Raw genomic sequence first — 16,993 nt, 5'->3', positions numbered from 1 at the left:
CACGACCATGCACCTTCCCAAATATTCCCCTGGAAATATAGGATACAGTATTGTATCCTGGTAAGGGCAGCAGTGACCCATGGCTTGCTCCTGAGGAAAAGCTGCAGCTGGGGCGTAGGTGGTCACTGGGTACATCAGCAAACACTGGTGCTGCCAAGGTATAAATCTCCCAGAACTTATGACCTTTGCTTTGTACTTATTCTCATCTCCTTTGGGATTTTTTTCCTGTTAGTTTGGTAACTCTCTGGGAAATCCATCCCACTTGTGTCTGGCTGCTGAGCAGCACCTGGCACAGTACGCTTCTGGCTCCTACATGCTACTGCAGCATCATAAAAGTCTGTGAAATGTCATGGCAGAGCCCGCAAAGTAGGAAATTACAAAGCATGTTGCATTTCATTTGCAGTAAGTTGCATAGTAAGACAAGCTTTCTACCAGCAGCAAAGTCAAATATAGATTGCCCTGGATGTTGATTTGTTATCACTGAGAAACTCAGAGAATAGATTAGACAATCCTTTTTTAGGAGTCATTGCCCAACTGATCCTGCCCAGATATATGGTTATGAACCCTATGACCTCTTCTTTTTGGGCTGGTTTTTTGTGTTTCTGTAATCTTTCAAAGCTGATTCTGGACTTTAACCCCATATATCCTGCTCAGACTAAGGGGAAATTTGTGTACAAGCTCCATATTTGCCCTTTAAAACCTGTTGACAAAACCAATCCAATTTGCAATCCATCAAGACATTTTATGCCACACAAACATGTTTTTCAGTGCTATTTATTTTCATAACAGACCTTAATTTACAGAACCATGGAATAGTTTGGGTTGGAAGACACCTTTAAAAGTCATCTAGTCCACCTCCCTACAATAAGTAGGGATGTCTTTAACTTTTCTGGGAAGGTGAATTTTCATGGTGCAGCTCTGACGGGAAGAGATACTCTCTGGTGTAAGCCAGGTGCATGATTAGAGGCCATCACTTGCTGGCCCAAATTTATTTAACTACATTCAGCACCACAATGTCTGTGGGTGCGTTTCAAGCACTGCAGATTTACTGGAGAAGCTTTTTGTCTTTTCTCTAGACTGTATGAGAAGAAGTGTGCTAAAAACTCTTGCAGTAGAGAACAAGGTGTAGAAAATCCAGTCTGTCAGAGATGATGTAAATGTCTCACATAAGAGAGGTAACAGAGACTTTGCTGAGGGCTAAGGTGTGAGCAATGCTGCAGCCAGGTCCAAGTTCTACTGTTCTCACAAGTGTGTTTGTGAAAGAGAGGCAGCTTCAAGGAATAATTATAAGTAGAATTTAAATATATTATGTGGGTTGAGGGGTGTTTGAAAGCATCAGGAAAGAGTAGAAATCCACAAAATTTTGAAAGGTGTAAGCATCTCAGAAAGAGGTGCTTATATCTGAAGTTAAGTGAACCACTGATGGGATGGCACAAGAGTTTTTTTCCTGAGCAATGGACAAGTCTGAGGCAAACACCAGGTGAAAAGACCAGCTGAAAAACAGTTTTCTCCAGTCTGCAGGCTGGAAAGGAGATATGGCCATCAAAGAATGGGCATTTACAGGGTAATTTAGCAGGAGCCATAGAGCTCTTCAGACAGGCAGGCTCTACTGCATGTCTTGATAATCTAATACAAAAAAAGAAATTAGTTAAGGGTCCTAATGATTTTTTTCACAGAACTAAGGGCAGACATGACAGTTAACAGAGAGACTATTTAATACACTATCATCTCAAGAGACTTCAATACTTTCTTCTTTTCAAAAGTGGTGAGACTGATGAAATTTATACGGCTCCCAGATTCCCTGTTCTAACTCTCAGAAATTAGGAGAGATCTGCTTCTGCTTGAAATTTTGCTGTAGGTGGGAAAAGCAGGAAAGAACTGCTAATAGAAGTGAGAAACACCCCAGGAACCAGAGTTTTGACACAGTAATAACCTATATCACAACATTCCTTGCTGTTTTTAACAATAACGAGAAGAGCAGGGAGACTTCAAGTTGCACTGAAATTACAGGCAATTAATTTAACAGCAGCAGGAGAGATGTGAGGGGAAATAGGTAAAAAGGGCAGGAAGCAGGAGCCTGAAGCTTGATTAGAACCTGGCTGCAGCTGGTGGTCCCTCTCAGCTGAGTGGCAGCGCCTGTACCTTGTAAAGCTGATTTTCCAGCAGAAGAGCCCTCTGCTTATTTAAACACTGAAGTTCAGGCAGCTCCTACTCCTCAGAGGAAGAGCTAAAGTAGTTGTGCTGTCTCCTTCAGAGAAGGAAGAGAAGCTGTTTTGCCACGTGCTTGTGTAAGTATAAGGTCTTGGGCTGTGCGTTTTGTTGTTTGGTTTTTTTTAACTGGTTATTTTTTTAACTGGTATATTACAGGAAAAAAAATCAAATATCCTTTAATAGAGTGTTACTTATATCTGCTTGAGGGCTCTTGTGTGCTTAAAAAAAGTCCTAAACTAATTGCAGGGTATTTAAATTTTAATTTAAGGGTAATTCATCTATTTCTTTAGAGATAATACATCTGTAATAATGCAATCTAGAAGATTGCTTCTGCTTCCTGGCATTTATTTGAGGAGTAAATCTTTTAAGTGAGACATAGTTAAAAAGCAGTCTCTTCTCTAAAATTGCTCTGAGCTTCTTTTTATTCTTATTTTTGAAGTATTCCTGTGGCTAAGGACATGCTCATTAGAGTAAATGCTACTACTTGTAGAAATACTAGAAAAATAAACTTGGAGATTTTGCCTCTGCTTATATAAACTATAAGTTGCTGCCATGCAGGCAGCCTGTAATAAACTAGCTTAAATTAAACACTTAATATTTATGTTTATTTCAATCTATATTAGTAAATACTTATATATAATTTTATTTCCTGCTTCAAAAGATCATATAAGTGTTAAGTGCTAGTGAAACCTGCTGCTGTTTTGGGGGAAAGGAATTAATTTTTCTGCATTAAAAGATGACTTAAAGTCTGATTCTTGGGAGCTTCACCCAGCTTCATTTGGTATGTTATTGTTATTTAATAATATAGTTCCCAGCTGATCAGTTCAGGTTGTTGCAATGTGCAGGGTAGATGTGGGAACATCACTGGGAATGAGGATTTATCCCTGCAAAATGAACCTCCCATGCCTTAGTCACATGCAGACATGACTATTATCTTGTAGGAAATACCTTTTAAATGTTGCCTGGAAGACTAGATAATAAAAATACACACAGGATGAGGCGCCTCTGTAGGGCATATTTCTTGTGTAATTCCCAGTGTGGCACCATGACAGCTGTGGCTGATTAGTACAAGGAACACTGGATTTTGGAGGTTTTTTGGTCTCATAGGCTCACAGAAACACTGAAAGTCTTGTTGGTCTCACACTTTCTGCCTCACCCCTGCCACCCCCAGTACAATTAAAGTGTTTCCTTTAATTTAAAAAGTCCTCTGCTAATTTGCAGGGTGTTCTTCAGTTTTTATTTTCATTCCTCCTTACCTCCCTGCCACAGTTATGGTATTTAAGAATAAGCAGTGATATTTCAGGAAGTATTTCTGTCTTTCTTCCATAACATTTCCACATCAACTTCTAGTTCCCTGGACAACAAAATGTCCTGGCTGATTGTTTCTGTCACAGCTAAGTGGAACGAGGATTTTCAAAACCCTAGATGCCACAGCTCCGAGCTGGCTGCTGAATGGAAAAGTTGGCATAAATATGTGTGTGTTGATCACCCTGACTCTTGTATCTTGCGCCTGTTCTTTCCAGATATTTGTCAAGAGAAGGGAAGTGATGAAGTCTTCTAAACATGGAGCTAATAAACAGCGCCACAACCCAGTGGACAGCATCTGCAGGAAGATCAAATCCATCCAAATGATGGACCAAGTCTCCAACCCAGCCTTGCAGATACCAAAATTTCAGTCCCAGAACTTTGACAGCCCACAGAGCAACATTAAAAAAATCTGGAAGAAATACTGAAAGGGAGAAGCTGCAGTAGTGGTGGGAGCACTTGCTCGCCCCTGGTCTGCCCTGGCAGCGGCAGCATTTTCTCTGTGCCCTCGCCCGGTCTCGGGGCCAGCTCCAGGCACCAGACTGCAAACAGAACCTATTCCATTCTGGAGGGCAGTGAGAGATCCAGCAGCGCTTGGGTGCCTTCCTCTCCCGTGGGGAGCTCTTCTCCATTCCACTTTGGAGCCAGGGAGGCCAACGCCCAGGGCAAGCCGTGCGCTTCAGCAAATGCTGAGCCCCAAGATGTGCGGCCCAAGCAGAAGTATCTGACGTCAAGTCCCAATTTATGTTTCTTCACATCGGAAAAAAAGCCAGGAAGTGCTGTGGTCCAGCTTCCTGTGCCAAGGACATTTCCTTCAAGTGAAAGAGGTAAAAATACTGAAGAAAAACGCCCCCTAATTTGGAATTCTAGACATCCGAACACTCAGTCTATGTAGATGACATTTATTTACCACTTAAAGTGGTAAAACGCATTTTAGTAGCGCTCAAATCTTATAAGACTGCAAAAAGAGCTGAGGCTAATCTTAAATTTTCTCTAAAAAAATTGTGAGTGTAAAAAGTGAGTAATTAATAAGGCAAAAACTTTTTCAAATTTGCTAATTCATTTTTGATTTAAGAGATAAAGATATTTTTAACAGTTTAAGAGATTGAGACTACTATTTGGTTAGTACTATAACATTTTTTTGATAGCCAAATTTTATTTGGCTCTTAATTTAGCCCATGATTTGTCTATCAGACTGATTTTTTGAAGATACAGAAGTTTGGGTTTTGCTCTTAGTTTGGGGTAGTTTTTTTGTGGTTTTGAGGGGTTTTTTGTTTGTTTTAGGGATTGTTTTCTTAATAACTTAACTCAATGATTTCTCTACAATGTATCTGGAGGAGGAGGGAAGAAATACCTGGTTTCTTAAAATGTCCTGTTGCATATGTTTACACCATAGAAAGAATAACCAAGTTTTCCCAAAAATACATGTGTAAAAGTAGATGCATGGAATACTTCCCAGCTCAGAGGCCCAAGCTATGACCAGTTCCTGTTGTTTAGTGCTAAAAGCTCTGCTTTTATTGGCAGGGAAGCTGGTTAGCTGCTTTTGTTGTTTCAGCCATCTGGAATGAAAGTTACTATGAGCAAATAAAGACGGGCAATAAGAGATTTATTTCTCACAGGAAAGAGGCAGCCTGTGTGGTACAAAGGTGACAATATGTGCAACGTGAGCTTGATCTGTGATGAGAATCTGCTGACCACCATCTTCTGGGCATGTGACAGCCACCACAGAGGTTTGCCAGGGTTTTTTTGTTGCTCTTTTGTTCTCCTCTCAATGGATTTCCAAGGTTCAGACCTTGTTTTGGTCCCTGAGAGATGCCAGGCTCTGAGATGTGTAGGTGCCTGTGTTGTGGCAGATGTAGAATAAATGTGTAAATGTCTGTGCCTCTTTTGCATGGTGCCTGATCATGGAACCATGGAATGGTTTGGGTTGGAAGGAACCTTTAAAGATCATCTAATTCCATCCCTCTGCCATGGGCAGGGACACCTTCCCTTATCCCAGGTTGACAAGAGCCCCATCCAGCCTGGCCCTGAGAGCAAGGATCAGTATCATGTGTCAACTTTGTTCCTCTTAAACTGAAGTCCACAAAACTAGTAAAATGGATTTTTGCACAGAAAAAACCAAAAACCCACCACTACGGAAAAAAAATTCTCAACCAACAAAAGAGCTCTACACTGCTTTTTTTTCCAGATCTCTCTCTAACTCAGTTCAGGAATCAGTTGCTTGCCTGCAGCTCTTGAGGGCAGTTGGATCCAATGCAGTTCAGCAGCGTGGCCTTTCACAGTTTTTATGGTGCCTTGCCAGGCTTTGGCATTTGACCTCTGTTTCTGCTTTAGGGAAGGTGGCAGTGTCCGAGATAATCAATTATTTGAGACATACGACCAGCTGGGACTCAGAGGACAGTGGTCTTGAGGAACTTTGCAACAAGCTTGACCCAGAGCACAAAGATATCTCCATGGACCTGGAAACCTACCACGCCGTCATGGGAGAGTGGATTGAAGACCGTAACAGGAAATGGTAACAGCATTTTGATAAATAAGTCTTCTGTGGAAAAAAGATGTTATAAGCTTCCCCTGTGGCTCTGGAAAGAAAGTGGTATTTGGATACTGTGTCCACAACATTGGGTTTGGCTAAAGTTTTCTAAGTGTTACAAAGTTGGTAAGCAGACAATCCTGCTGATTTTGTGGCCCTTGATGCTCCCTTCTTTCAGGGAAGAAGCTGCTACTGAGAAATCATCATCAAGCACGGAAGACCTGGAATCTCAAGTACCTGAAAACATCTCTAAAGGTGCAGAATGTTTTACTCTGTTTCCGTTCAGGAAAGTTCCACTTTCTTGCTCTATAACCAAAACCCTCACCTCTTTCAGCCGACAAGTCACATGTCCAGATGAATGTTACCTCAGGAAGCCTGGAGGCCTTTGGGGGTGATGTGTCTAAAGGAGACATGTGAGTCCATTTAAGCAATTCTTTCTCTGAATATAGTACTCCTGGCTTTGAGCCAGTTGACAGAAATTCCAAGAGCCTATATTTTGAAACACTATCCTTGGAGATTTTAATGCTCACCTCAGTCTGCAGGAACTCTTGATGCTGTCACCTTCTTCTGCTCAGACTTGAAAGACAACCAGTATTTTATCCTACTTATATCTTGGGGCTTCTGTGTCCATTTGCCTTTTTAATCTGTGGTCAGATGTTTGTCATGTCCTTCCCTATTTAAACAGGTTCCTTCCCTCCACAAAATTCTTAGTTGTCTGATGATAAGAAGACATTATGACCTGAAAGTCTGATCTTGCATTCTGTTTGGGGTTGTTTTTCTTATGACAGGGGGTTTGTTGAGGTAGTTTTTTTTGTTGTTGTTGTTCTTGTTGGGGTGATTTTTTTGTTTGGTTTTTGTTGGTTTTTTTTTGTAGTAGTAGCAATGAAGTCTGTAATTTGGACTTCTCACTTAACAAAGAGCAGAAGTTTCATTTGTAGCTTATGCCTAGGCAGAAATCCAACATCTGCTCTCTAAAGCTTCCCTATAATTTTTCAGGATCTCAAAAGAATGATCCTCATTTAAGTTTTGGTTGAAAGCATAAGGTGGGGGATGGCTTGGGGGAAAAGAAAGGACCCAGAAATTGAAGAGTGAATACAGAAGCATCACTAGTGATGAAGTGATTAGCAAAATCTTAAAGCACTCTCATGCAGACATCCAGCTGTGGCACTTTTTGACAGCAAACTCTAGTTGTAGGGAGTAGAAAAATGCTTAAAACCAAAAGTTCTTGATACCCATAAAACTGGAGAACAGACTTGGAAGCTGCTCTGTTATCTCTGTGCAGAGCAAATGACTGGACGCTGCAGCATCACAAGTCCTCTGTGGGCTCTCATCTCGCCTCTAATCAGTGCAGTAGGATGCTTTAAAAATCTGAAGTAGATGAAATCGCCTTTCTCACTCTTGCCTGGCTTTTTCACTGGGACAGGGAGACCTCTGACTTGATAACCTGCCTTGCGGACCTGCAGTACAACAACCAGAAGCTTCAGGAAGAGAACAACAAGCTGAAGCTCACCCTGGAAGCTTTGGATGAGACCAACGGCAAGCTCCTGGCAGATAATGAACATCTATGTCAACAATTAAAAAGGTATGGGACTCTGATGGCCCCAGGCCTGCAATGGGCAGAGCTGTGATCTTCCAGCCTTGCTTTCATGCTTTTCTCCTCACCATTGCTTCATCACAGTGGTTTTCTTACCTTTATGCAACATCTGTAAGGTTTAGCCTCCTTGCCTGGTTGTTCTGCTCTGTCCCTCCTGGTTCTTATAAAATCATTCCTCTTGGAGCCAGGTTCCTGCAGCATGTGCTGGTGTGGGGGCACACAGGGAGAACCTCGGCCTAAAGCAAACAAACAATGTCACAACAATAAGATATATATTTAAAAAAGGCATTATATTACCAAGATAAGAGCCAAGCGCTGGAAGGCTTCCAATCCTAGGCCACACTCTTGTTGCCAAGCAGAGGGGAAATGAGTGTCTAAAAGCTATTTTGTTACACGTTTGGTGGACTGGGGTGAGTTGCATCACTTGTTCAGCCTTTCTGTAGCCTGAGGACATATCAGTGCCATAAGTACAAGCCCATTTTGAATTGTGTTCATCTGGCCTAATTAATTACACTGTGACGTGGTTTGGTCAGCTGCCAAGCTGTTCCCAGGGTTTTCAGGGACGATTAAGGCAAGAGTTCTGCAGGGTAACTGGCAAGGGGTGTGTGCCCTTATGTGGCACCACCTGCTCTGGGATGCTTGGAAAAGGGCCTTGTCTGTTGCTTTAATACATGGTTTGGGGCTTATCAGATTAGGGTAATAAAATGGTGCAGAGCTCATCCTTGAATGCTGAATTGAAATGGTTTCTCCAACTATAAGCCATGAGGTGTTGTAAAGATGAATTTGTGCTCAGGTAACCTGTTATATTTAACTGTAATGAGCTAAATTTTTAACATATTTAACATGGCTTTGTTTGCATCCACCTGTCTTGGATGGGGTTTCACCCCTCACTGTAAGACTGGAAGAGGGTGGTAAAAAGGAAGTAAAACCATGAGGCTTGCTTCCTGGACAGAAATTATGGGCTTAAACTTGATTGTTGCTCTTCTGTTAAGTGTCGTGCCAAAAAATAAGCCCCTGGTGGCTTCTAAAATTACTGTTTCCGGCCTATCTGAACAACATTACCTGGCTGAAGTTTCTCTGGATTTGCTTCCCCCCGTGCAGCCTCCAGCACTCTGTGTTGAAAATCAAATCCCTGGAAGAAGAGCTAGAGGAAGCAAGAAACAACCTGAACGTGTCAGAAGAGGAAAGAAAGCAGATTCTTTGCCACAACAGACAGCTAGTAGGTGCTCTTCCTTCTTGTTTCCCTTGTAGAGCACCTCACATCTTGCTGTAACAGTGGTGTGGCTGCTCAGGCTGTTAACAATCAGAAGACCACCTCTGTGCCTTAGTGAAGGCTCGTGAGCTGCAGCAGCCTCAGCTCTCCCCTTTTTGTGTGTTCTCTGAAACCAAGGGATTCAACACCACAGCTGTGGATGTGTTTGTGATCTGTTGCTTACATGCTAAAACCAACTCTTCTGTTTTTCTCTTTTTCTATGTTTGTTTGTTTGTTTTTTCCCATAAACATGATCAGGAAAAAGAAAATCGGTCTCTCAACATCAAAGTTACTTCTCTCCAGGAAGAGGTAAAATAAATAATTTGATATGTTCTTGCCGAGCTAAAATTTGCCATTAAGAAATAAAATGTTTGTCAGACTTTGAAGCCTTGCATGCTAATTAGGTTATCAAAATATCTAACACTTTAAAAGGCTGATTTGTCATAAAACTTTATATCTTGAGGTTGCACTGCGCTTTATATTTTCCACTTGCTGGGTGAGTAAGGATATGGGGTTAGGGAAGCATAGGGACAGACAAACTACTTCTCCCCCACCACCACCTTTTTTCCAGGATTTATAGGCAAATTCCATGTATTTCTGGTTCCCACAACTGTAAACAGACAAATTCTATATTGAAACAATCTCCATCCAACACTTTATCATTTCATATTCACTTCTGTTTTCCTCCCTTAAATCCAAAGGAGTAATCTAGTATAGAGCTGCAACACCAAAAATAAGTAACAAAAATAATAAAAAAATGCAGTGGGTGGGATCTCCCATCACAGATGGATCCATTGACACTGGCCAAGGACCTACAGGAGGTTTTTAGGGAATGCAGCTCCATAAGCAGAGAATCCCTAAGCTTGTTTTTTATTCAGAGAAGAGCTGTTCATTCTTTCTGGTTTTGTTTTTTTGTTGTTTGTTTGGTTTGTTTTTTTTACTGCATCAGAGCAACTATTTTATAAACCAGTTTTTGTCAGGTGATAAAGCTTTTTAATGCTTGCTTACAGACTGTATTTCAGACTTCTCAGGGGAAAATGGCGAAACAGGTTAAATCAAAGATAGTAAAGAAAATCAGCACCTTCAGATCAGTCTTTCTGCAAAGCTCCTTAGTCCAAATATCTATTAAACCACAATTTTCTGAAAACAATTCTCATGCTGCAGGGCTGACTTTTCTTTAGCTCTCCAGGTCTGGCAGTGGTTATAAATCATGTTTTGAGGGGTTTTCTCTTTTACTGGTGCTCTGGGTGGGAAAAGGAGCAGAAGCAGTTCTGGTGGGGCAAACACATGCAGTAAATGTGCACAAATGCTGGCACTGCTTGAGAGTAGGCAGCAGCTTAGGGGTGGAGATGTCATTTTAGCCTGGTTTCTTCAAGGAGAAGCTGTCAATCCATTCAGCTGTGCCTAAACACTCTGTGTCTTGTTTAGATTATTAGGAATAGCATGGACACCAATGGGCTGCAAAAGAAGATTTCGGAGCTGTCTAAAAATGCAGCAGAGCTTCAAGTAAGCATTTCAAAGCTTCAAGTAAGCATTTCAAAACAAGAGGAAGAGAAAGTCAACATGGATTTTACTTGGGTTTAGCAAAGGGGGGATTTATGCTGCTGGAAGGCAAACAGTCCTGAACCTCTGTGTTGAAGGACTGCAGTGAAATAGTAGCTTGGAGAGTGTGACAGTTTTCACCAAGGAAGTTCCTGTCCAGAGGCTAAAAACTAGGCTGATGGAAACAATCCACAGTTTCATTATTTCCTCCAAGTTAAACTTTTTTTGGATACGTTTCCCTCACTATTCAAGAAAATACATTAAGGTCATGCTTTGAGAGATGTTGCTGAAAATATTGGCCTGGACAGATGAGGGGAAACAAAAGTGACTGAAAGCTAAGAATGCTTTCACTCTTTGCTGGGTACAAGATCTGTACTTTGAAACAAACACCACACAAGGTATTCAAAGAAGAATTTGGTTTTTCTAAGTAAGGAACATTGATATTCTTTTTCCCTTCCTAGTAGGAAATAGGAACAGACTTTTATTATGGTCTGTAATGATGGCTGAGTTTACTTTTGATCTTTTCATTCTTCAGACCCAAGTCCGTATCTATGAGAGTACTGTGGCGAATAAAGAGGCAAGCCTAATCCAGGTTGGTTGCTTTTACTTCATTACTGACTGAAAACCACACAATCACAGAATAATTTGGGTTGCAACAGACCTTAATGATACCTTGTTCCAACCCCCTGCCATGGGCAGGGACAGCTTCCCCTGGCCCAGGTTTCTGGTCTGTACTGATGGGATGATTTGTAAAAAGGCAAGGCAGTAGTATTCACTGTGGCTCTGTGATTTCTACTCTTCTCCCACTGCAGAACCTGATCCTATAAATGGCTTCAAAGTAGGCGAGCTCTACTTTAGGACATGCCTATGAGTCAGCATAATTAAAGGCTTCAGGATTTTGCTTGCTTTTTTTTTTTTTTTTTTAGTCACAACCTATTAAAACAAACTTGCAAACTTCAGACAATATGTCCAGAAACTTCTAAAGGCTACTTTGTTCAGCAGGGAGCTGCAGAAGCCTTTCCCTTAATGTCTTTTATTGAAGTTGTTTGTGTCAAATTAGAAATTGTGACTTGGAGCCCAATGGAAACAGAAATTTGTCATTTTATTGCTGAGGTGCAATTGTCTAGGCTTTACTGAGGAGTGAATATTTCACGTGTTTTTAAACATGCATTTTATACTAGAAAACAAAGCTAGAAGACCATACAAATGTGCTGGCATTGTCTGGATTCATGAATTACGCAAAGAGCTTTCTATGCCAGTGGAGTTTCTACTTAGCAGAACATGCTACAAATCTCCTGATAAAATATTTGGCTATTGGGCTCCCTGCAAAGGGACTGCAGGTGAATTCAAAAAATAAAAAAGAGAACTGAACTTGAGTGTGATCCCGCTGATAACTTTGTACTGAGTGCTTTAATAGTTTTGGTTTGGTTGGTTGTTTTTCCAGACACAGCTTAAGGACACAAATTTATTAAAATCTTTTTTTTTTTAAAGTACCTTTTACTTTCTCCTACTTGAATGATTCAAAGCTTTTGTGAGCTCTGTAGTATCATTTTATTTCAACAAGATTCTCTTAGTCTATTAACTAAATGGGAGTTTTGCAAGTAGACTGCTAGATTACATGTGGATAAATGTGAGTGGTTGGAATAATTTTGAAGAAACTGGCATGGAAACTTGTTGTCATTAGGGTAACCTGGTTCTATAACCTCACTTTTCCTGCCTAGCTTTCTGTGCACTTCATCTCTTTCAAAAACCTCAATGATTTTTAAAGAGAGAGTAGGAAGAGCTCATAAAAGTGTGAGAGGACAAGAGCTCCTACTCTAATTTCCCATTTTCTCTTATAAATTCTCTGCTGTCTGTGCAGTATCTTTTATTTGAATGGCATAACCTGACTGGGGCTAATTGCTAGTTGCTAGGAAAGATGATGCTTCTACTAATTCTTCAGCCCTACCATGAGGGCTGACTCTTTTTCAGCCTTTCTGTTGGGTTGTGTTTAATCTACAGGGTGCTGCATTCTAATAATGAAAAACAAGTAAACTTGAAGCATTGCAAATTGCTTGAAGGGTCAGTTGGGATTAAAACTCATGCTGGCATACAATATAGGTCATATTTTAAGTTAAAACTAGAGCATTTCTGTCTAGTTTAATCTGTTGGACCTGAAACCAGGTGAGTAATATGTGAAAGTACAACATTTGGAAAAGAGGGTTTGTCTCCTTAATTTCAGAGTTTAGCTAGGAAACGTCATCTGAGTGCTTTCTATTAGTTAAAATTCAAGGTAACTTGTTCTATTCTTTTAAATTCACAACTATTTTTATGTCATGATCAGGTTGCTGCTCAAGCTAAACCTTACCTTTTACTGCTGTGATGTAGGATGGAATATAATTTTTTTGTTGTTGTTTTCTCAACAATCTCTGCAGAAGGAGCAGGACATCAAGGAACTCGAGCTAACCATTGTGGAGTATTCCTCAATCATAGAGGTATGGGCTGGGTTGGGTTTGGCCTGTGCTGATTCTGCATGGCAAAGTCAGCCTCTCACCAAACCCCATGGATGTTTCAGACACTGAGAGCTGAAAAAAATAAACTGCTGGAGAACATCCAACACATGCAGCAAGAGCTGATCTCGTGAGTACTGTGGCCAAATCCCAGGAAAGGCAGTACATCAGAAATCCAAAACAGACTGATATGTATTTTTCCTGCTTCTTTTAGGCATGGGTTGAGTTTACCATTGTTGTATAAATTTAACAGCAATATTCCTGAAGGGACGAGCACACTGCACTGTGAACTGGAGCTTGCAGAGTCTTCTGAGGTATGGATTAAACCTGAATTTAATCTCTTCCTAGTTGTCTTGCATCAGCAGAGGCAGAACATAGCTCATTGCCTGTATATGATTAGATAAGTCTGGAATTTGAAGCCATTAATCTTAGCATGTAAACACAGAATGAGAAGGTTGCAATATTGTTCCAAGCACCTTGGAGAAAGTCCAAAAGAATACCAAACAAAATGCCTGTAGATATAAAATATTTGCTCATACTATCCTAGAATGGCCTGGGTTAGAAGGAACCTTAGAGATCATCCAGTTCCAACCCCACTCTGCTCTACCCAGTAAATCTGGAGGAGCTTGGGTCATGCATTTAGCTGGCAGAAGAACAGATAGATGGGAGAAGATAGCAGTTTTCCAATATATAAAGGCTTTTATGCTGCAGAAAGTAAATGACAGTCTGCTTCTTGTGCTGCCTACACCAGACATGAACAATGATTCTTTTTTCAATTGTGAAAGAGGAGACTTCTTTTTCTTTGAAGTTGACTGTAGTGAGAAAGGAAATTCAGCATTAGTGAGCATCTTGATAAAGTTGTGGGGTCCTAATCCAATGTACTGTTAAGAAACTCTGATAAGCATCTCTGGCAAACCAAATATATTTAAATTAATAAAATAAGTTATTTATGTAAATAGAAGGTCATTATTAGACTAAAATACCTTAATCAGAATTATTTACTTATGACTACTTGTACAGTGCACTAGCTATTAAACTAATAATTTCCAAGCTAATAATTGTTAAATAAAGTTTATTACTTATGCATGTTGATGATGATGGACAAATCTTGTTCTGCTTGGAGGAGTAACTTTGAGGGTGTGTCCCCACTTGAGGGAGGGATCTCCACACACACCCTGCTAGAGGGGGTGTGTCAGAAGCCCTGACTTTAAAAAGTGGGGCTCGGTTTTTATGGTATAAAGTTTATCTGATTGACTGTCAGATCTTTCCAGGTCAGCTCAGTTGGGTCCTTTGTCAGGAGCTTCTCCTGCCACTTCCTCACTGGTGCCAGTTTTTGTCAGGAAACCTCGTTTTTCACATCCTCAGAATTTTTAATTTTGGGATCAAGGAATCAGGCTGGTCTTTGCATTCTCCAACGCCAACAGCAGCATGATTCCCACCCCACCCCCTTATAAATCCACCACTGATTATTTTTGCAAGTAGGGTATCGCTGAAGCTGTTTTACACCACTTTAGGCAGAGCATCCTGCTACACTTATGGCTTTGGTTCTGATTTTAAGGTGAGCTATTTTGTTCCTATTTCCTTGGACAATCCATGGAGTCCCATCCTTCCCTATGTGCTGCTTTCCTTTCAGACACAAGCTGTGCAGCACAGCTGACAGCAGGGAGATGCTGCTGAGTGATTTCCACTTACTTTTGTGCGAGGTGCATTTGCACAGTTAGCGTGTATAGCAACAACAACAAAAATGAACAAATAGATAAAAACATCAGGCCCAGAAAGGAGAGGTAGGCTTGGCTAGGCAACTTTGAGGAGTTAGGTATCATCATATTTTGCAGCTCCCCAGAGCCCAGTGAGTCATTCTCTTTGCCCTTCAAAGTTGAAGAGACACGATTCCACCGAGTCACCTGTAAGCAAGGGCTCTGCTTACTCATCACTTGGTAACGACTCCTCTGGATAAAGATTACTGATTTCCTCTCGCCTGCCCTGGCAGGGATATTTACACTGGATCACTCAGCAGCTTAGCTGGCTTGCTTTCTTTTCGTTTTTTTAAATCCTTGTCGATGTGATGGTTTTGAAAAAGTTTTTCCAAGCCTCAAGTTTTGGTAGCTCTGACCTTCTGGTAAATACAGAGCCAGGGGTACTTCAGGAAAGTCTAAATGTCACTGCTGCTGGTTTGTAATAAGGGGATGTCAAAACAAACTAGCTGGCTCTTCCATCTCTTCAAAGATTATCAGGACTGAACGGGCATCCCTGGATGAAACACTGGACTGTGAAGTGCAGCTTTTGCTTCAGGGGTCTGAATATGCAGGAGAAAAATTCAAGACCATCATGAAAAACCTGGTCAGTAGCAAAGCTTACGTGGATAAGGGTGCTGTCTCTGGTCAGCAATTTAATTAGGAATTCTCCAGGCATTGATAATCTTTTGGAAAACTAAGAATAGTTTGAGATTGGAGGGAGGTCATAGTTTAACAAGATCACTTGGCACCTACTCTAACATTAATTTATATCCTGGGTAATTCTGGGCAGAGTTGTAGATGTGCACTAAAAATCATGGAGTCTGGGGAGGTTGTTTTGGGGTTTATTTTCTTTTTCAGCAAGAGGAAATCTCTGAAGCAGAGGAACTTGTCATGGCTTCATTAGAATGGGTAAAAGATCCTGATGAGGACATGCAACAGGCCTGGGAAAGAAAACTTGGGGTGAGTAGCTGTTTTTCTGAAGCATTTAATGAAACAGTGGGGCTGTGCAAAAACTTCAGGTGGGTACCTTGCTGCTGCATGCTGTGTGTGTTTATTACTGGAGATAGATGGCTGCATGGAGAGAAATATCTCCTTTACTGGAGTTTTCTGAGGAGGAAAAGGATGATTGCTGTTCACTTACATGCTGTGCTCTTGCTGGCTTGTCTTGTGCAAGAGCTCCCTTAGTTAAAACTCTGCTTGAAGGAAAGGGAAGACAAACCAGGTCAAAAAGCAGGAGGTCAAAAAGCAAAGGAGGCTTTATAACCAAATTTCCAATTCAAAGCCTCCATAGAGTTTATTTGTTGTGAAAGGTGAAGAGTTTGGCTTTTACTGGGTATATTCTACAGGAAAAATTTCAACAAAACCTTGTTTTACAACTTAATCTTGCATAATGTATTTTTCCTACTCCTCATACCTCTGATGAGGCTTGCAAGCACGGACTTTTGCTCAAGGTACTGGTAAAAATATCTTCCCTATGTAGTGGTAAGTGCCTGTGGACACAACTAAACACTTTTGTTCCCTCCTCCTCTCCCCTGTAACAGCACAGTTTCTGACATTTCCATGCATCTTATTGGATGTGACTTTGACCTGCTCCTTTCTGCTGATCAGTTGTTAGGAATGCTCCAACAAGCCCAAGCTGTACATTAATGCTGTTTCCCAGCTCCCTAATGGATGTCAAACCCCACAATTCCTCTCCCTTGGGTGACAGCAGGTGCCACCAGGGGATGTGCTGCATGAGGTCTCGCTTCTTTGGGGAGAAAGCTGCCCTTCTTTGTTCCTCTAGTGCTACAGAATGGTGTAGCTGGGCCTCTTCTGCCTTCCTGGGCAGGGCTGGAGCAATCCCTGGGAGCCATCCAGTCCTGGAGCCAGGGTTTTTATAACTTCAGCTAAATCCTGAAACCTTCTCCTTAGAGAAGGTGCAATCCTCTCACTCTCTTCACCCAGATGTGACTTTGGGTAGACTCTAGCAAACTGCTGGCTTGTGAATTGCTATGGCTTTTTGATCTTGACTGGAAACCTCCTCCTGCAAAGCTGTCAGAGCTGAAAAAGTCTTGTGAAGTTACATTCACATTGGGATCATATTCCTGTTAAACATGTGAAGCTAAAATCTTTTGGTATAGGAGTTGGAGTTGATTGTGGCAAATGAATCCTACTCTGGCTCCTAAAGAGTGATGTATTTGGAAATTGAGTTAACAGAGGATCAAGAAAGAAAAAAAATCCTTTAAAAATAAAAGGTCCCATCCTTTAGGGTCCCATGGGGGATGAGAAGTGACTTCATGTCAAAAATTATCTCCACCTAGACAGAACAAGCCAGGTATGCGTGAAGTTTTGTGC

At 41.1% G+C, this 16,993-nt stretch overlaps 1 protein-coding gene across 1 annotated transcript in view; it reads left to right on the top strand.

Annotated features, from left to right (window-relative positions):
* Positions 1–7: 7 nt before the first annotated feature.
* LRMP (lymphoid restricted membrane protein) overlaps positions 8–16,993 on the top strand; it is a 38,336-nt gene continuing 21,350 nt past the window's right edge. Inside the window, 18 exon segments of the mRNA XM_030959769.1 lie at positions 8–60; positions 2,651–2,681; positions 3,735–3,918; positions 3,921–4,343; positions 5,136–5,246; positions 5,851–6,031; positions 6,225–6,301; positions 6,381–6,459; positions 7,470–7,628; positions 8,742–8,859; positions 9,151–9,201; positions 10,321–10,398; positions 10,970–11,026; positions 12,849–12,908; positions 12,989–13,053; positions 13,138–13,237; positions 15,150–15,281; positions 15,518–15,619. Coding sequence (XP_030815629.1) covers positions 8–60; positions 2,651–2,681; positions 3,735–3,918; positions 3,921–4,343; positions 5,136–5,246; positions 5,851–6,031; positions 6,225–6,301; positions 6,381–6,459; positions 7,470–7,628; positions 8,742–8,859; positions 9,151–9,201; positions 10,321–10,398; positions 10,970–11,026; positions 12,849–12,908; positions 12,989–13,053; positions 13,138–13,237; positions 15,150–15,281; positions 15,518–15,619 — 2,061 coding nt within the window.

Source organism: Camarhynchus parvulus, chromosome 1A, assembly GCF_901933205.1.
Source record: "Camarhynchus parvulus chromosome 1A, STF_HiC, whole genome shotgun sequence".
Taxonomy (NCBI): domain Eukaryota; kingdom Metazoa; phylum Chordata; class Aves; order Passeriformes; family Thraupidae; genus Camarhynchus; species Camarhynchus parvulus.
Note: the sequence above shows the minus strand (reverse complement) of the source record. Positions and strands in the feature narration are given on the sequence as shown.